The sequence below is a fragment of the Papaver somniferum genome, chromosome 11 (genome assembly GCF_003573695.1).
Source record: "Papaver somniferum cultivar HN1 chromosome 11, ASM357369v1, whole genome shotgun sequence".
Classification (NCBI taxonomy): Eukaryota; Viridiplantae; Streptophyta; class Magnoliopsida; order Ranunculales; family Papaveraceae; genus Papaver; species Papaver somniferum.
Window position 1 is genome coordinate 79,179,723 of NC_039368.1, and position 20,983 is coordinate 79,200,705.

The 20,983-nt window shown below is 34.0% G+C and overlaps 1 protein-coding gene and 1 long non-coding RNA gene across 2 annotated transcripts; one reads left to right on the plus strand and one right to left on the minus strand.

The window, feature by feature from the left end:
* The first annotated feature begins 13,824 nt into the window (after positions 1-13,824).
* LOC113323131 (importin subunit alpha-9-like) lies at positions 13,825-19,436 on the plus strand. Its single transcript, XM_026571399.1, has 11 exons — positions 13,825-14,030; positions 14,188-14,419; positions 15,495-15,648; positions 15,940-16,042; positions 16,628-16,812; positions 17,095-17,174; positions 17,361-17,511; positions 17,916-17,994; positions 18,084-18,142; positions 18,225-18,530; positions 18,942-19,436. Exons 1-11 carry the CDS (start codon positions 13,979-13,981, stop codon positions 19,104-19,106), a joined length of 1,566 nt encoding a protein of 521 aa, XP_026427184.1. The 5' UTR covers positions 13,825-13,978; the 3' UTR covers positions 19,107-19,436.
* LOC113323132 lies at positions 19,095-20,728 on the minus strand. The gene is made up of 3 exons (XR_003347453.1): positions 20,447-20,728; positions 19,343-19,371; positions 19,095-19,237 (listed from the first exon to the last, which is right to left on the minus strand). It is a non-coding gene; the product is annotated as an uncharacterized LOC113323132 (long non-coding RNA).
* Between the last annotated feature and the right edge of the window lie 255 nt (positions 20,729-20,983).

Consider the following 20,983-nt stretch of genomic DNA (forward strand, 5'->3'; position numbering starts at 1 on the left):
TTAATAACTAACGCAAAAATTCATAAATGAATTAATTATAATTACCACAAGCATAAAAATATCGCTTCCTTCGTCATCCTAGTGTTGGGGTTTAATTCCCCATACTTAAATATCTCTCAAATGATAGATACATGGCTCAAATAGTGTTTGAAAATGAGAAAAGAATCAAAAAGAATAAAGCAGCAACGGCGTAGTGGTGTTTCAGATGAACAGTTACATAAGAAGTATTACAAAGTCAAAAAATTTGTTGCTAATAAACTGTTACAGACATTGTTGAGAAACAAAAGTTCTTTGCAGTTTGGGACCGACTCCTTCAGTCAAATGTTCTTCGTCTTCTCCTTCTTATGCACTAGCAGAATACGACTATGCAACTCTTCTTTTCTCGTTCTAAGATCTTTGTTGGTTCCCCCCAACTTTCATAATCCCTGACTCTCACCCTTGCTATATACATCACAGTCCCCTAAATCTCTCATTCAGAGATATTATTCTCCCTGAATCTCCTTCGAGCATTTCATATATTCAATCCAAACTCTCTAAGCATACAGAATCCTAGGAATAATATCTCTTCTCTCATTTCACATACTTTCCAAATATAAAGAAAAAACTCATAAATATTCTTCTCGAAAAAATTGCCCTGTTTTCTCGAGAATGAAAAAAAATCTTCTTTTTCTTCAACAATAAGGCATTTACCAAGCCTGTTTAGTCCTAACAGGCCAGTACAGTCCAAACTAACTAGTGAATCCCCATAAAATCTCACCAGACTCGATTCGGCAACTCTGCAGACGAAAATCAACTATTCCACCAAAACTAATATTTAAACGATGAAAAAAGGGGGTTCCCTATCCAAAGTAGGTGTTCCCTTAGCAAATGAGGTGCAAATAGTAATTTTGAGGGTGCCCCAAGTAAAACTCAATTTATTTAGGTGCCTTTAACGGTTTCCCGGGGTGCGAACATCATTTTTTCAGCCAATTTTGGCGCAATAGTTTATTTCCCAAAAATACTTACATACATGAAACACCATAGTAAGTATAAATCGAGCACTAACAATACAAAGAAAAATGAGAACAATTCAGACACAAAAATGTATTTGTTAATTATTAACCACCTTTAAAGAACAATCTTAAACCGATCAATATAAAAGAGTTTTAGATATTTATCTTGCGGAATCGCAAAGTCTGGGACGAGGAAAACTTTGCGAATTCTTTCTATCTCGTTCCTGAAAGAGATTATTAAAACCTTGATAAGAAAAAGAACAAGATCAAGATACACGGACTATCAAGGTAAAGATACTCGGACCTGGCTTCATGAATCCCTAAATGAAGTCTTTAATTTGTCAACCTAATTATGTTTCTCGGAGGAAACCTATGTTCATAAAGGAAGACTCCAGCAACAACTAGGACACATAATTGGCATGGATTAAATTTCTCAGTTGATTGAGTCTCTCTATTTTGTAGACTTTCAAGACTAAGGTTGCTTAGAATTAAAAATAAAATAACTTGAGATTCAAGAAAACACTTTCTCTCTGTTCAAACTCTTTTTTATTTAAACACTTAAGACTTGAATCATGATGCACATACACAAGGTTTTTTAGTGATCAAATATGTATTCGAGGTGTTTATTAGAGTCGTGGAAATTCTAAACATAATTATGGAAGTAGTTCATGAACGTCTATTTAATACGTACTGGGTAGGTATGCGAAAGGGTATACATGCCTATGAATCAGTTCATGAATTCATATAGCCAAGGTATGCGTACTGGGTATGTGTATCCTAAGGATGTTAGAGCAAAGCTCGGTTGAAGCCACCAAGCATCGGTATGTCAAGTTTGGTTATCATATTTTAGTGAATCAAAACTCATTTAAAGAGTCACTTGATTATATACTAGAGACAACTTCGTATAGGTTAAACTAGAAAGACTAGGATATGAGACATACAATTATTACAGGAAGACTTGAAGAATGTGAAGAAGTAACGAGCTACAACGACGACATCATCCTTACTTTTGAGGTTAATAATATTTTGACTTGAACTGTTTCATTCCTAACGTATCTTTCAAGTCGTGCTATATTGGAAATATAACTGCGAAGCTGTGAATGATTATACTCAAGACATAATATTAAGAAATTAGAATATGAAGTATAATGCTTATATTTTGAACTTCATATATAAGAAATCGACATAATCGTATGAATGCTATTGTGATTATGTGTATGGGAAAAGGTGAAGATTTCATCATAAGAAACAATGTTTACATTTGTTTAAAGGAAGTACATTCATACACTTGTTTTGTGAATCGAAAGGGAAATTTCTAAGCTTGTTGGTATTGTTATTCATTGCATAACTTTGGATTACCAATATATGTGAGTTAGTAGATCATAATTTGTTATGTATCTTGGTAAAACTAATCACAGTGCATGACTTATCTATTGGTATGACTTTTATTAATATAACTGATCCTAAGTAATCACCTAAAATGGTATGATCGATATTTGTAATTGGTGTAAACGATCCTAGTAATTGGTATGACCGATCACAATAGAGTTGTGTAATCGATCCTTGTAATTGGTGTAACCGTTCCTAGTAATTGGTGTAACCGATCCTAGTGACTTGTATAACGATCACAAGTAATACCATGAGTATATGGTAACCTATCCTGCTAATTGATGTAACCGATCCTGGTAACTGATGTAACCGGTCCCAGTAACCATATGGGGGTAGAACCGATCCTTGTGTTTGGTAGAACTGTAAACCCATGATTGGTGATTTGATATTTGATCAATCACATGGTTCTTGGAATACAGATAAACCAATTTTTAAACTCGTTTGGAAGTGTGGTATAATAGGTTCCAAGATTGTAAATGTGAAAAAGGATTTACAAAGAAAATATATCGACATACTTTGAACACGATCAGTAACTCTTATCTTTTATAGTTCAAAGAAATTCCTTAATAAATCAAGGAGATCCTATACCGATATAAATGAAGAATTTTTTAATTAAGGTTGTTAGTTTTATATTTTTTTAATTACCATCAATTAAATGCATATCTCTGTAAAATAAAAATTTGTAATGTACATTTACTAATTGGAGATTTTCTAGCGAGATTTCGATAATATTGGACAAAGCATTTCCAGGAATTATGAAAACCGATTTGGGAATTTATTGCATATCTTGAGAATATTCGGTTTTGGAAATTCTTTGGTGTCCAAACATCCTTGGTCTATAAAAACCTAAGTTTGAATTTCGAGAAAACTATCCTTAGAGCCAGCAAAACTAGTTCTTTGTGTTGTTACTGGTGGAGCCTTCTATCCGGAGAATTAAGTAATTGCAGTATTATTAGTTTTCGATTTAATTTGATTGACTAACGGTTGTTGAACTTTGATTGCACCTAGTTTGTTTATTCTTGAGAATCTTCTCTTCTAATATAAGATTCACTCAAACTAGATCGAAGTGTCAACGGGATCTTTAGAATTGTTTGTAGATATAAAGACGTCTTGTGATAATCCATTGTTAACAGACTCCGTTTTGTGCATGATTGATCACAAGAGATTCAAGTTGTGGTGTGCATGTGTTTATTAAATAATATTTGAAGACAAAGAAGATTTCTTATTGGTTTCGTATCTTTAGTGTGCACAAAACTTGATCGGCTGGGACCCAACTATAATCAGCTTATCTGTGATATATTTCATTGATTAGTTTCGTAGATCGGCATCACTATATAGTATCTTGGTAGATTTTACATTTGATTGCAAAGTTTAAACCCTACTACTTTAGTAGTTGTTGGATAAATATATCTTAAACCCGACAAAGAAGTTTATTGGATTAAACGGAAGAGCCTTTATCAAAATCATATCACTGCGATTGAATAGAGTTGTTACCGAACAGATTTGTTGTTCTTTTACTGTTTGGAATACGAACTAAAGGAATTTTTCTAGTGCGTTCACTTATCGAATGTCGGAAGCGTAGGGATACTGAAGAAACTAGGTGAACTATAGGTTTAGTTGCTTGGTCTCAACTATACGAAGTTGGTTTATTTTGTACAACAACTTAATTTTGAGAGTATTCAATTCTGGACTAGGTCCCGTGTTTTTTTTTTTTTTTGCTTTTGCAGTTCCCTCAAAACTTCTTCTTTGCATTATTAAATTTACTTGAATTCATACGACATAATTTCATAAAGATAGGTTGCTAATACTTGTAGTAAATAGAATGGTTCAGTCTTCACATACCTCTTTGTTGGTGAAGTTCTCCAAATGTCTTTGTTTGATCTTCAGTCTTCGAGGGTTACTCAGTGATGTCTGATACTCATCTACCAAACTCTAATCCTAGTCCGAGACTTGACTTAGGTAGATTAAAAATCAAGATATAGTTTTGTGCAACTAACATTGACAACAAGTTTGAGATAGAAAATTTTGCGAGTTTGACCGAGCATTGCTGAAACAATCTCCCCTTTTGATAAATACATATAAATTCAAAACAAATGATCTTTCAACTCAAAATCCGTCATGCTTTATTTCCTTGGTTATTCAACATCGTCTTGAATTATTCGTTCTTCAAGTTCTGCATATGATCGTTTCAGCTCTGTTAATGTTGAAGATCCATAGTGATAACAACTTATGAGAATACTCGATTAGAGCTTTTATTGAATGATAAAATCACTCAACTATATGGTTGTTGTACCAAAAACATAGTATTGTCAATTACCTTCCTCAAAGTTCAATTGAACCACAACTTTGAAGCAATATTACGATGATATATTCTCCCCCTTAGACATGACTTACTTATTTTTCATAATAGGTAAAACTTATAGATTATAACCCACTCCCTATTACATAATACTCGAAAAAGCCATATGTTTTAACAGAATATCGCTAAATAATTCTCCCCATTTTTTTCAACAAAATTAGCAAAGGCGAAAAACATGGATCGTAATAAATTAAAATAAAAAAGAGTTATCAAGACTAAAAAACACATACCATCTTTTATTTAGATGACTTTTCAGCAAGTAAACTTAGCGTCTTCACCAAGGACATGTAAATGTACAAGCATCTCCTACAATTCCACTACGGCAGTCCCCACACATACATGACAATTAAGCACAAGTTCAAACTGAACTCTCTCCCATGTGATGTTATTCCCAAAAGAACAACATGAGTGACCTTTCTTTAATCACAAGAGAAATATTTTCTTGGTCATTAACAAATTTACTCGCCAGTTGCGAACAAATTAGATTTGTATCTCAATTTTCCTCTCCTCTCGCCAGTTACGAACAAAGAAGTCAAAAATAACGTTCTTAATATGAAAGATACCAAGATACATTATTTTGGTGAAAAAAATAATCATCTAAAAAACTATTTTGTAGGCATTATATATTCTCACCAAAATAATGTATATAGGCACATGATCCTTGAAACTAATTGGTAAAAAGACTACTTTCAGGATCTCAGAAATCAATATGTAAGATCAATCTAGTCGTATCCAAATAATTCAATCGAATTCTTCTGAGTAATTAAACTTTTTATCTATATTTCAATATACGAATTCTACAAGAACAAGTCTCGTAATTGATCACAATTAGATGGCTGTATCTACTTAGATTGAATACGTACAACTTTCCCAATTCTAATTATAAAGATAAACAATATAATGCAAAAAAAGGAAAAACATAAGATACTATAAGTTTTGTTATCGAGGAAACCACAACGGTAAAAAAAAAAAAACGGGACCTCGTCCATATATGAACACCAACGAACTACAAACACTATCCTACTATCAGACTTCATACTGGAATGTAGATGAGACCGAGTCAACCCTCCAAGCGATTCAGTTATAACCGTGCTCCTTACGTCTCTTGAACCTCGAAAGCTTTATGCACTTGATTACCTTAGCTGACGTCCTTTACATCCTAAGAGTTGTTTCATCCGAAGTGAATCCTTTTGATACAAATTTTTATCTAACATATAAGCCTACTTGATTTCCGTTTAGATCGTTAGATCAAGGTGTGGAAATATGTTTGCAATAGACAATCTAGAAAACCTCACAAATCCGGAACTTACGACTCCCGAAGAGCATCCTGGATTCTTCATCACCTCTCAAGAACAATCTTCAAAATGTCACTTAATATCAATTTTTAGATATCTATCTTGAGAAATCACAAAGTTTGAGATGAAGAAAATTTTGAGATTCCTATTTATCTTGCCTGAAAGAGTTTGCGAAAATATCGATAACAGAACAACAAGATCAGGATACACGAACTATCACAGGAAAAGATAATCAAACCTGGCTTCACGAATCTCCAAAACGGAGTCTTTTAGTCGTAAACCTAATTATGTTTCTCCTAAGAAACATAGGTTCATAGGGGATGACTCTAGTTATTAATAAACACACAAAATGTTCGGGATTGAATTTTATAGTTGAAAGAGCATCTTTATTTATAAATTTTCAAGATTAAGGGTTGCTTAGAATTCAAGCTAAAATAATTTGGGAATCGATCAAATGCTTTAGGTCTTAGAAATACAACCTAAGAATACATAAAGGGTCCAGGTTCCAGAAATCTTGTACAACGACTTATCCGATTTAACAAATATGTCACGTGAAAAATTATCAAGTTCATGTTCATCGAAACACGTAAGACTTTAGTCATGATGCACACACATAAGTGTTTCAGTTATCAATGAAGTATTCAAAGTATTTAAGAGATTCATAGTAATGATAACCATATTTAGAAAATAAGTCTTTGAGCATCTGCTAGATTAGACAGAGAAAGTTGGTGAGACGATTTGTGAACCGTTCGCCTAGTTCACGAGTAAGGGAGCTACAGTTCGTGAACCGGGTTCACCAACCCTACTCGGCTTAAGAACTCAAATAGACATAGTTCTCAAACCTTACTTGGCTTATGAACTTTTTAGGACACAGTTCTCCAACCGGGTTCGCAAACCTTAAGCCTTTTATACAAACACCAAAAAAATCAGTTCACAACGATTCGCCAACCGGTTTCGTGAACTGTTCTTAACTAAACTTGTAGTTTACGAACAGGGTCACCATACTTCCTTGCTGAAATATCTATAGGTTTTAAAGTGGTTTGTCAACCTACACAACGCAGAAATATTAGAAATTAATGAATTTCTCTCTTATGATGTTTGAAACATTCTCAAATGATAAAATCAATTGTATGGGATACTTTCAATTGATCCAAAAATTAATTCCCAAACAATAAATTTTTTTGAACTAATATTGTTGAGGACCATTGAAAATCAATGCTAGAATCATACTTCAATATTTTTAACAAGAAAATTTTGATTTGAAATTTCTTCTTTCTAAATATGTTAGAAGTCATACTACATAGTCTCAAAAAATAGAATGGTAAGATAGTGAGTTAAGTAGAATGATTCAGTCTTCATATACCTGATGCAGAAGTTCTTCAAATATCTTCGTCGATCTTCATTCTTAGAGCATGATGTCTGATACTCAACCAACAAATTCTAACATAGTCCAAGACTTGACTTATAAGACTAGAAATCAAAAAATAGTTTTGATCATATAACATTCATAACAATCTTGAGATAGAAAAACTTTTGGGTTCATCCAAGCATTGCTCTAATACTTGTGTCCTGGATTTCGTGTACTTCCAAGGTCTGCATACCCTTGTGGCATGATATTCGTGAACTTTCAAAGGTTTGCAAACCCGGTTTGTAAACCTATCCAGTTCTAGTATTAGCAAAAGTCACGAAGCTATGATTCTCATACACACTTGAGAGAACTTCATTCATAAAATCATTTATGCTTATAGATCATTAATTAGTCTTGAGTGTTATTGAACATCATTATATGCGTGTAAGTTCAGAGGCTACTGAGTCGCTATGAACCATCATTATTGCACGCAGTTCCAGAACCTTGGACCATAATGCATATTCTTCTGTGTAAATTCAAGGTAGACTTCTCACATGCTTGAGAAAGTGTTTTCTTGGATCTCAAACTATCTTATCTTGAATTCAAAGCTACCAAAGCCTTGAAAATCTATAAATAAAGAGACTCTTGCAAATGGATTAAGCTAGAGTCGTCCTCTATACATAACCTATGTTTCCTAAGAGAAACATAATAAGGTTATGACTATGGATTAAGCTAGAGTCGTCATTTTACCTGATAGTTCATGTATCCAAATCTTGTTCTTATTGATCTTTGAGGGTTTTTTAACCATGGATCAGGAACGAGATTGATAGAATCATAAAGATCTCTTGGTCTTAGACCTGTAATTCATCAAGATATATATATTTAAACTCTTCTTCAATTTGTTTGGATTGTTCTTGAGAGATGGTTAGTAATCCAGTGGTGAATATTGAATGCTTTGTTATTAAGCTATCTTAGATTTAATTCTAACCAAACCCTGATTTAATTGGTATAACTTTTATGGTGAATGTTGAATGCTTAAGATTGGTTTCACTAATAAAAGTCATAAAAATACAAAAGTCAGGCCTTATGATTAGTTTTACCTAGATACATAAACAAGTTTATGAACGGTTATACTCAATCACACATATCAGTAATTCAAAATATTTGCAATGAATAACAATACCAATAAGCCTAGCGATTTCCCTTTCGATTCACAAAACAAGTTTATGAATTCACTTCCTTTAAGAGAATGTAAAACATTGTTTCCTAAGACGAAATCTTCACTCATACCCATACATAATCATAATAGAATTCATACGATTATATCGATGTCTTATATGCGAAGTTAAAGAGATAAGCATTATCCTTCGTATTGTATTTCTTAATAATATGTCTAACTAGAGTATAATCATTCAAAGCTTCGCAGTTATGTTTTCAATATGTACGACTTGAAAGATAAGTTAGGAATGAAACAGTTCAAGTCAAATATTACTAACCTCAAAAGAGGAAGGATGATGTCGTGTTGTAGCTCTTTACTTATTCACATTCTTGAAATCTTCACGTAATACTTGTAAGTCTCATAACCTAATACTTTCAAGCTAACCTATACGAAGTTGACTCTAGCATATAATCAAGCGACTCTTTAAATGAGTTTTGGTTTACTAAAATATGACAACCAAACTTGACATACCAACTCTTGGTGGGTTCAACCGATCTATTCTCTAACAAATATTACTAACATCAAATGGAATGATGATGCCATCATTGCAGTCGTTACTTATTCACATTCTTCAGGTCTTCAGAGTAATACTTGTATGTCACAACATTCATAGACTTTCTAGTCTAAAAAAATGAAGTTGACTCTAGTATTTAATCAAGAGACTTTAGATTAGTTTTGATACTAAAATATGACAACCAAACTTGACATACCAACGCTTGGTGAGTTCAAACGAGCAATGCTCTAACAACACTAGAAACATATGAATTAAATACTTAGTAATCCAACAAGTTTGAATGTTTCTTAGAACAATTCAAAAGCATATTTAACATCATTCCCTTAGCCGTTTGATACTTGTTACGCCTTTCTCGTCCCCTAGTATTTCATGTTTGCTCTTACGCGAGTATAATCGTGGATAACTATTGGTAAATACTATTGTCTATAAAATTGCCCATGTTGTATTGTGTCCATTGATGACACATACTAAAAAGGAGGTGCTACATCATTAAACATGTTGTCAAAATTAGGAGAGATGCCCAACACATTCAAGTTGTTATTTGTTTCATACATTACAAAAAAAACCATGTAAAAACCATAAATCAAAAAATTACAACTCCCACTAGCACTAAAGTATCCCCAGTTACCATTGTTATTTACCATACATGCTCCTCGTACAGTTACAAGGAAATTCATTCATGAACATTGGGTGCACTAAAAGTTACTAAGCGTTCCACAAAATCCTGGTTCGATATTTTCCACTAGTAATCTCCTCACATCTTCTTTAGTCGGTTGACACAAGTATGTTTCTATAAGAGTGCTACATATTATTGCAAAATCTTGTTAGATAATAGTGTGTTGTTGTTCTCCGAGTGTAATCACTGACACTGCATGCGGGGGTACTTTTTTTCACAAACACTCATCACAAAACCATTTTCATATAAGAAGAATGTCCTATATATTAGTAGCATCATAACCCACTTCACGAATTCTTCCGAACACTTTTACAAACAAATCTTGTTTCATACCTAAACGTTGTTTGAATTCTCTTGGAAGATAGTACCTCCTCAAGGTTAAATAATCAAACATCATGTGTGCATCATTGAACACTTTAGATAATATTAAAAATTTATCGTGTCGGCATTACCTTAGGAACCAATTGACAACGTATCTTACACATGCCCTTTCGAAAATCAATGAAACAACATATGTAATTGCTTGTCCCTCTTTATTATCCGAACATCAATCAGAGCAAACACATACTAGAATTTCATGCTTATCAAAATAAATTTAACTTTAAATCCTAAAAAAAATCACTAACTTTTGGCTCGTTATTGGATAAAATCTGAAATCGAATGTTGTTGTTAAACCGCTATTAAATGAAGTACGTACCCTCTTTTTGAAAAGTCAAGAAACTCGACCTATATCACTGAATGATAAAATTTCGAGATAGGTAATTTGAGGATTATGTTGTCACGAGGAAAAAAAAAGTCCGATTTTTTTTTTCTTTTTTGTGTGTGTAAAACTCCTAAGCTGGATAACGAGTCTTTTGCATCTGTGAAAATCTTGACTAGTCCACTTACTATTACATATACTCAATATATACCCACGCAATTAAGACAACAAGTTCCCAATATCGCACAAAAAAAAAAAAACAACAACAAGATAACCATAATGGTCGCTTTTCGACTTCTCTGAAAGTTGACACATAGTTGTACCTACTTACCATACTGTTTTCTTTTTAATGTAAGGAATTATTTTGAAATTTTGGTATCAAAAGTAATTTTTATGGTGATTCTCTACATCGGTCGGATTCATGATATTCAACCAAATGGTGTTGGACCTGACAAATGTATATTCATCGAGAGTTATATTTTATTTAACGAAGTAAACTACGTGTGCACGGTACTAAGTCCTCCAATCCTAATTGGTCAGATACCATGGAAGTTAATATGTAAAAAACACATTTGTTTCTCATTTCCTTCCCATAGAGGTTGTAAGTCCCTACAATTATCTCCTTCAAATAAAGTAAATCAAGACATTAAGGATGCAAATTCAGTTTCTGTTTTACTTTTTTCCTAGTTTTTTTTTCTTCAAATAATGTATCAAGAGAAACTATTATTAGTATTTTTTTTTTTGCATTGGCATCTGCAGTTATCATATGAGCAACTAATAATCCTTATTTATATTGTATTTGAAAAAGAAATCCTTCGATAGAGTGCCTCAAGTTAAGTAAATATGCTAACATGTTTGGATACGCGTCCAAAAGTATCTAGAAGTAAAAAAAAAAGTAAGAAATTAATTTAGGTATAAAATCTCAAAATGACTCGAAGTCTTAGAAGCAAAAAAATAATAATTAATTTTATGTGATTTACCTTTCTGAGACCTCAAGACTCAGGTGGGTAAGTAAACAAGACCAAAACAAAAAATATGGTGGTGGACTTAAATTTGTGTACCATCGAAATTTAGCTATTGGATGTTGTTTTTGAGTCCCACCCAGGTTTTAAAAACCCCACCCCTACCAAATCGTGTAGAGAGGGAAGGTGGACCAATTGGTGCACTCCTAGCACTGCCGAGACCAAAGCGGCGTGTCTCAGTTTTGCGGGCGTCTGTCTGACCTCTGTGTGTGTATGCCTGTGAGCTCTCAATCTCTTCACTCAACTCTCTCTCTCTCACTCTCTTTAATTCTCGAACTTGGATTCAGAGACGGAGCCAGGACTTTTCACATGGGGGAGGGGCAAGCTAATAACACGAACAACTATAACATGTTAAACCAAAACTATTACTCTATGATTATTAAAACATTACCAAGATATCTGCATGAATTTGTTATCCATTTTATTTTTTACGAAATTTAGTTTTGAAAAATTTCATTCTCGAAAATAGTCGTTTTGTTGTTGTGGTAGGCAGGGTGAGCATAAGTTCAATACTCAATGTACAAAAAAAATAAAATTGCATAATAGATTTTGTGGTTTTCCATTCTTCACAACCATCACACAAATCATATATTCTCCGGCTTTAAATTCGTCCATAATTTTCCACTACTAAAAGTGTAGCACTTTCATTTTGTATACCATTTTTTTTTATATTAACTAGATATATAGGCAGAGAAACCAAATTTCTTAGATTAAGAAAATTATATGGATTTTATAGAATATGCATTTATTTTTCCTATTGTACCCCATAATTTGATGAAAACTTGAAGCATAAATTAATTATAGGGTAATACTACTATTACAAATAGGTGCATATTTAAAAAGAGTCATCTAGGAACTAAAACCAAGGTTGTGAAATCATGAATCGTAATGTAAACCATTTTTTCAGATTTTAAGAATCGAATCATAGATTCATGGTTTATTTTTGAATCGTATATTTGCTAATGAATATTCAAGTAGTGTGAAAAATTTAACCTGGGTTACATATTATTTGCTAGTTTTATTATAAAATCTATATAGTTTCAGTGTATTTCACAAAATCACAACGTGGTATAATGGCTATATTCTGAATCATATATAAAAAAAAAGAATCTTCATGATATAGGTGAAGATGCGATTCATTACCACGAGTCGAATCGAAATAAAAAAAATGATTCGAACTGTACGAGTTACGAGACTCGTACGAGTTTTAAAACTATGACTAAAACTATGCTTATATTGGTGAACAACCAAAAACTAATTCTTTACCTATATAACTTGGACGAAGGAAGTATTTAGGAAAAGAACATAGATAGAGTTAAGAAAATATGCTAACCTGTTTGGAATTGGATATACACATCTAAAAGAAGTTAGGAATCAAAAAAAAAATCGTTTTTAATTTGCTTTTCTTTTTAAATAAAAATATGGCATCTAAACAATATTAGGTTTAGGTATTTTTTTTTTGTTTAATTTCAATAGCTATTATATGCTTTATGTTTTTCTATTACACTTATACGGCGATTTATCATAAGTCTCGGGGCTTTTTAATGGGATTTAGTAATATAAACAATACATGGAATTGTTACAACAAATTTTTTCTTCAAAACTTGTCTCAAGAACCTCATCTATCCAAATCAGTGCAAGGAAGAATAGAGAAGATGTGTCATGTTGGACGAAATCTTATTTGGTTTCTCATGAAGAATATTCATGATTTTTTGGTAAAGCAAATGGGATACCAGACTGATTTTGATATAACTTCTTCTCTGGAGGATGAGACAAAGGTATGTTCTTTGGAATTTCAATTGAAGAAAAATCTTAATCTTATAGATGTGATAATTCAGGGGGATCCACAAGCCGGTATGGGGAATGATCAAAATTATCTTTGGAGCATCATTTTTCTCACTTGTAGGATCAAAACCTCTGTTAGTTTCTTCCATGTTATTTGGTTTTATGTAATCTCAAAAAAAGCAAATTACATTATACAATTGTTATGTTGGTACCAAATGTATAATGATGAAACAAGAGGATGTGTCTATCTACCACCTCTTCGATGTAATCCTTCAAATCTCAATTTGAACAAGGTAGTCTAATAAATTAATCTCAGGGGCTCTTTGAAACCCCTCATTCCGTAAAAGAAAAAAAAAGAAATAAAAAAAAAACTAAAATACTTCTAAAAGTAAAAAATGATAGATGGAAAAATTCCGAAAGACCCGGCCCAAATGAAACCCTAGGTCGGCCCAAGGACTGTGTTTTCCGAGATTTTTCAAGGAGATTTCCAGGTCAACGTGGCATTTCTTAAAGAAGCAAAATCAATTTTCGGAACCTCTAGAATCGGGCAAGTGTCTCAGTTTTGCGTCTGACCTCTGTGTGCGAGCCTGTGAGCTCTCTAGCTCTCTCTAATTCGAACTTTTCATCAGTCCCCTCTTTAAACCCTCAAAAAGTGATTGAGCTTCTAGTGCTCTGAAAAATGGCGGATGCAAATGAACATTCTCAAAGACGAGGTCCAATCAAGTCTTCTGGTAAGTCTAAAACTGAATTTCTGAGTGTTTTAGATGATGACGATGATTATGTCTCAAGCACGATTCATATTCTTTTTATAGGGTTTATATGAATTTGATTTTTATGGGTTTCTTGAATTTGGGGTTTTTTGTTTTTTTAATTTTGGATTTTGATTAGTTGGAAATATTGCGGCGAATCGGAGACGACAACAAGCAGTCACAGTTGGTAAAGAAAGAAGAGAGGCGTTAGTACGAACTAAACGTTTATGTAGAGATGGAATTGTTAATGATGATGATATTGATAATTTGGGAGATGGTGATAAATATATGATGATTGATGAAGAACAAACAGCTTTGGATGAACAGACTACTCAAGCTGTGCAACTACTGAAATCTGATTTGAATTCACAGTAAGTTTTCAATTCATTTTTAGAGTTTTTTTCGCTGTTATTTGTTATGTTTTTATTATCCATTGACATGAAGAGTAAACATACATAATTTTAACCTAGATTTGTCGAACTCAGCTGGAGAGTAGAAATTAGAGATGCAGGTCCACTTACGAATGTGTTTGATGCTAAAATATTTTGTTTTATGAGATGATCCATGCTTATAAATTCGATATTCAGTTTGGATATAAGATGTCTTATCACTACTGATATGAGCTTTAGAGCTTTTATGTCTGCATATATAAATTACAAGAAATAAATAAAAACAATTGCTGAAACAGACTCAAAGGTAGAAGGGAACGTGAGGCATCATTGTGCAGTCAAGTTACTCTCATTTTTTGTTGTTGTAATTATATTAGACATATGAATATCATAGAGCTAGTTAGTTTTTCAACTTGTTTTATACTTTTATTAGCTCCTTCAAACAGTATGTCCATGAATATGAGTGATATTCTCATTGCCGTGCTCCAAAGAGAAAGACCTATCAATAGCAATGATTCTCTATGCAATTACATGTATGCGTCTATTTCGTTTTGGTCTTTCACAAAGTAGGTAATATTTGTGTCGGCCACATTACATACTGCCCAAGGAACAACATACTATATTTTAAACATCAGAATAAAATCGGCCAGTATATGGCAATATAGGTCGGTGTTGTTGAAGTTAGTAATATATGTACAGGTACTTTTCTTTTTCGTGTACATAAGAAAATATGACCGACGATATAAAATTGCATAAATACTAGTAAGTAGTATCCAGGTTTCCCACTTCACATTCTTCTCAAATTATAATTTTCTGGATTCTTACTTCTTTCCATCAAAGATATTTGGATTAGAACCCGGATTTAATGTCTCATTAAGTAGAGGATAATGAAGATGAACTTTTTTTTTTGTATCAACCAGAGACCAGTACAATATTTTGCCAATTTATCAGTTTTTATAGGGTATTAACTAGCTAGATTTTTAGGCTGTTACAACTTAGTCTCTAACAAGTTCACCTTTGCATCAAGCTTACGAGACTTTCACTGCGAATTTTATAGAGGGGCAGGTTCTAAGACAAAAAGGGTGGAGGCAATTAGGGATCTAAGGCGCTTGTTGTCGAAGTCAGAAATACCTCCTGTTGAAGCAGCTCTCAAAGCTGAAGTAATCCCTGCTCTTGTGCAGTGCCTTGCATTTGGATCACCAGATGAACAGGTGCAGAGTGTGACTATAAACTCATAGTATACAATTCTTACTAGTATATCCAGCAAGCTTTTCCATCTTTCTTTCACCAGCCTTCTCTCATGATTTTCATTTCCTGATAAAACAAAATCTTGATGTCAACTTATGTTACTTCATTCATAAGCTTGAGTGGAAACATATAACAGGTGATAGAGGATGCAGGAAGTTAGCATCTGTATGTGTGTGAAGGTGTACCCATGAATAATCAGTGATCAAAGCAGAATCTGAACGGGGCAAACCTTTTTTCTTGTTTCATGTGTGCAGTTGCTTGAGGCAGCCTGGTGTCTGACAAATATTGCTGCAGGAGAGCCAGAACAGACAAAGTCTTTACTTCCTGCCTTACCTTTGCTCATTGCTCATCTTGGGGGTGAGTGGTTTCATTTCAACTTACTTTTTCTGATTATATTTATGGTCTTCAATACCTCTTGTTAGAATGCTTCTTAGCAATTGTGCACCCTAAATACAGTTAAAATCAATAAAGTTTCACATCTCTATGTTCTGGCACATTCTTATAGTTTTTATCAGTTGTGCAAACTGTGCTCAAGTTAAAATATCAACATCAAAACTTAAGTGTCAGCCTGATTAATAAGATATTCCTACTATTTCAGCTAACTTAGAAAGAAGAAACTGTGGCACTTGTGATCTACTTGACACTCTTGCTTTACGTTTTATTTGTGGACTAAATCGGGAAATATAAATGTGAACATTTTGAAATGAAAAACAAAATTGTCTCTGACTCTCTGTCAATATGATATTTATTTTGGTTGTCTACTTTGGTTTGATACTTTCTCTATAAGAGGCGTTTTTTTTCTCTTTCTCATTCTTATGGGACAAATACAATTTTAGGATCGTTTGTTGTAGGGTCTATTTCTTAACAAAGACAGAGAGAATAAGACTAATCAACTAGTAAATTGTTTGGATAATTAATGTCATCAGCTTACAATTTACACAGAGAAGAGTTCCATTCATGTCGCCGAGCAGTGTGCATGGGCACTTGGCAATGTTGCTGGTGAAGGAGAGGAGCTGAGGAATGTGTTGCTGTCGCAAGGAGCCTTAACACCTCTTGCAAGGATGATGCTGTCAAATAAAGGGTCAACAGCAAGAACAGCAGCTTGGGCCTTGTCAAACCTGATCAAGGTTCTAACTCTTCACATACACTTACAAATTACAATTACTTGATTAATAACCGGCGATATTTGTTTTATCAATGGTATAAGTTGGGATGATTTAGTGATGTTTATTAATATGAAACGTGACAAGGTTGATACATGCGACAAAAAGTAATCATGTTCATCACCTAAGAAGTATATGTATACGTGCCTTCTTGATTCCTACTCTTTTATATCATTATGAATCTCATTGGAATCATCTGTTTTAGCTGTTTTAATGATGAATTAGTTTGATTTCTACTTTGTGTAGGGGCCTGATCCAACAGCTTCCTCCGAACTCATAAAAATCGATGGAGTGCTGGATGCAATTGTTCGGCATTTAAATAAAGCGTAAGTATAAGGTTACTTGTTATCTGAACTTTTGGATGCTAAATTGCTATCTTAGAAGAAACCCATGAGTACTGTGAAACGAAATGGAACATTCCATGATACGCGATATTGAATGTTTTCTCAAAGTTCTTGTCGTCGGGTTATGTCTAGATAATTGATTAGTTTAACTTACTGATGATTAAACAGAGATGAGGAGTTGGCCACTGAAGTAGCATGGGTTGTTGTTTACCTTTCAGCTCTATCAAATCTTGCTGCCAGCATGCTTATCAAGAGTGACCTTGTTCAAATACTTGTTTGGAGATTGGCAACATCGGACAGTTTAAAGCTGCTCATTCCGGTAATTAGTAACACAGTCTCTTCGTGTTTTCCTCATCTGTTGTTTAGAACTCAGTTATCAGTCAAATGGCCTCCTCCTTCATCTTCATTTTTCAAATGCAACTCCAGTATCATCCTTTTTTATATTTATCAAAGTTTGGTTTTCTTTCTTTTTTATTCTCGTTGGATCATCATAAAATAGTTTCGTTACTTTGTGGTTCACAAAAATTGCCCATCAATACCCAGCACTGAATTTATTGAAAACTAACTCTGCCAAATATATTTTTCTTTTCCCATATCTGCCTGTAATTTAACTTTGTATTTCGTATACAATTGGTTGTGATCAACCTTAGGTGGTTTGTGGGACGTTCTGGGTTCTAGTGCATTTGTGCTATGTATAAAGCTGAGAGTTTTCTGTCCATGTAGGTTCTACGGAGTTTGGGTAATCTGATAGCCAGTGACAGTCACAAAACTTATGTACTTACCGCTGGACATGATATTACAGGTTAGCTGATATCCTTCTCATTTTACTGTGTGCAACTAAAGCTTTTATCACTAAACAGTCAAGGATACTAAATCATTTGAAGTTTCCAGAAAATGTCATATTGGCGCTCGTAAAATGCTTGAGATGTGAGCACCGGGTATTGAAAAAGGTAAGTTAGTTTTCCTTACTAACAACTCTTGTAGTAATATTTTTATCTCACCTCTCAGTCGATATTTTTTCTAACGGTGTAGGAGGCAGCCTGGGTTCTATCCAACATAGCAGCAGGTACTCTTGCTCACAAGCAGTTGATATACTCTAGCGAGGCAGCACCTTTGTTGCTACATCTTCTTTCTGCTGCTCCATTTGACATAAGGAAGGAGGTAGCATATGCACTTGGTAACCTTTGTGTCGCTCCGGTTGAAGGAAATGGCCAGCCTAACATTATCCCAGATCATTTGATCTCACTTGTTACTAGAGGATGCGTTCCAGGATTTGTAAATTTGGTCAGATCTGCTGATATTGAAGCTGCAAGACTAGGCCTTCAGTTCTTAGAGCTGGTAAGCACAAATATATTCATCTGGTCTCTGCGGTGAATTCTATGTGTGTTCCTTCTTTGCTAGGAGTATGCACAGATTTTTGCCAGACCACAGTCCGTTTTTTTGTAATTATACTTGATCGATAAATATTACTAAGAATATCAAGTTAATCTTGAAAAAAAAAGTTTAGTACTTCCGCCATATGATGTCTGTAGCTTTTGATTTGATCGAAGCTGTGTTTACATTGTAGCATCATATACAGGGGAAATATTGATATGTTAATATTACAACGACAAGATTTGGATCCATATCGAGTGTGTATTAATTCAAAAAGGATTGAATGTGATTTCAAGCACCACCTGACTCCTTTCGATCGTTTGTATTGGAACATTTTTCTAAAGCTTCATGCAAATATTTGCATAATTTGTGTAGGTCATGAGGGGGATGCCAGATGGAGAGGGACCAAGACTTGTCGAAAAGGAAGATGGTATCGATGCTATGGAGAGATTTCAGTTCCATGAGAACGAGGAGCTCAGAATTTTGGCAAATGGGTTAGTTGACAAATACTTTGGTGAAGATTACGGTCTTGAGGAGTAGAAGCAGGTCTGGGATCTCAGAACTCTGCCTTCTTAAGCATCTACCTTCATGTTGTCCCTCCACTGCATCCATCTTCTGGCCATAAATGTATGCGATCTGCTTCCTTTCTTAAAAGTTTTTACTGCTGATCACTGTGTTAAGAAAAAAAACTAGTTTGTGTTAACCATTCATGTTCGTTATGAGGAAGTAGATTTCTTGATCAATTCTGCTGCAGTAGATATAGAATATGAAACTACCTTCACTTGCTGGGTGGAGTGACAACTTCCTGCTAATAAAAAACCAACAACTGGTAGTTAATGAAAAAAGAAAAGAAAAAAACATTCCCACCCACCTCATACTTTGATTAGGTAGAAAATTACTCTTTTCGCATTCCATGTATCTTCACTGCACATTTGAGGACCCTTCGGCTGGCAGATGATACTAACAGATCAAACCTTCAAGATTTAGGATCTAGTCTCTGGAATTTGGCTGTTGGTAGCATCTGTCCAGCGAAAGGATCCTCTGGATGTGCCTCTAATGTTCCTGCTTCTCCTTGTATGCTAAAATGAGGAATACTTTTGAACGGGAACTCATCAATTTATAGGAAATTTCAGTTTATTTCATGGTACTAATATGTCTTGTCTGCTAAAGTATCTATCCTTATCCAGACTGTATCCAGCTAAATTAGTTTTTAATGGTAGTGAACCAATAATGAATGTCAAGGACTTACAATGATGTTTTTGTCCTGAGGTGCAGTCAAGACTGTGTTGGATGTCTTTTAAGATTTATTATCCGTGAGGCATGAGGATCATCCAACGACCAAGGATTCCTCAAGACGTCGATGATAATGCCTGCTTGGATAGCTACTACCTCAGATTATTATACTGAATTATATAGATTTTCAGTCTACTTTATAAAATTATGGTAGGGAAGGAACAAATCGATAGATTCAAACACAATGAGCATTTAATGGTTCAAATTGTGGTAGAGATCACATCCAAGGCAGGCTGCACTGGACACAGTATGATTGGCACTTTTAGTACAACAACTTATTCAAACGTGTGTGTGTACTGTGTAGGGCCAATGAATTATGGTGAAGATTATTGTCCTGAACAGAAACAGCTTACTCTGAGATCTCAGGTTTCTTAAGAGTCTAAGATCCTTGCATTAAAAAAAAACAGAAACAAATGTGATTTTAGAGTTTCTTTGAAATAGATTTCTTCACCGATTTTTGCTGCAGTAGGCAGAGACTTTTGTTAAACTGCCTTCACTTCAGATTTAACGGATCGACAACTTCCTGCTAACAAATGAACTAACAACTAGTAGTTTACGAGGAAAACAAAAATGACATTCGCACTTACAGTTTTCGTGTTCCACGTTAGCTTGTTATTTCACATTGAGTTTCGTTCTGCAGGCAGATGATCCAACAGATCAAACCTTGAAGATCCAGGATCTCTTTGGAATTTGGCTGTTGGTATCATCTTCCAGCAGAAGGAGCCTCTAAATGTGGCTTCGACATTCCTGTTTTTCCGCTAATGGTAAGACAACGTGTTATTCTGAATCAACAAGCTTGCTATTTATAGACAAATTTTGGTTTAAGGGCCATGCAAATGTATCTCTTTTTGATGAAATATTTTCGTGCTTATCCGACTGTATTGTAAACCTAATAATGGATTAACAACAAGACCTGATGAGTGATTATGACAGCTTTGTTTGCCGTGAACATTATTTAGCGGTCACCAAATGAAAGATTCTAATAATGACGCACACAATATATATTGTTTATGATGTCATAATGTTAGTCTCGACCCTCCAGCATAAAACCATTTGGAAAAAACGTGCCATAGTGGGGTATTCTATTATTTCTATATTTGTCGTGTTGTAAATGTCTTTTCATT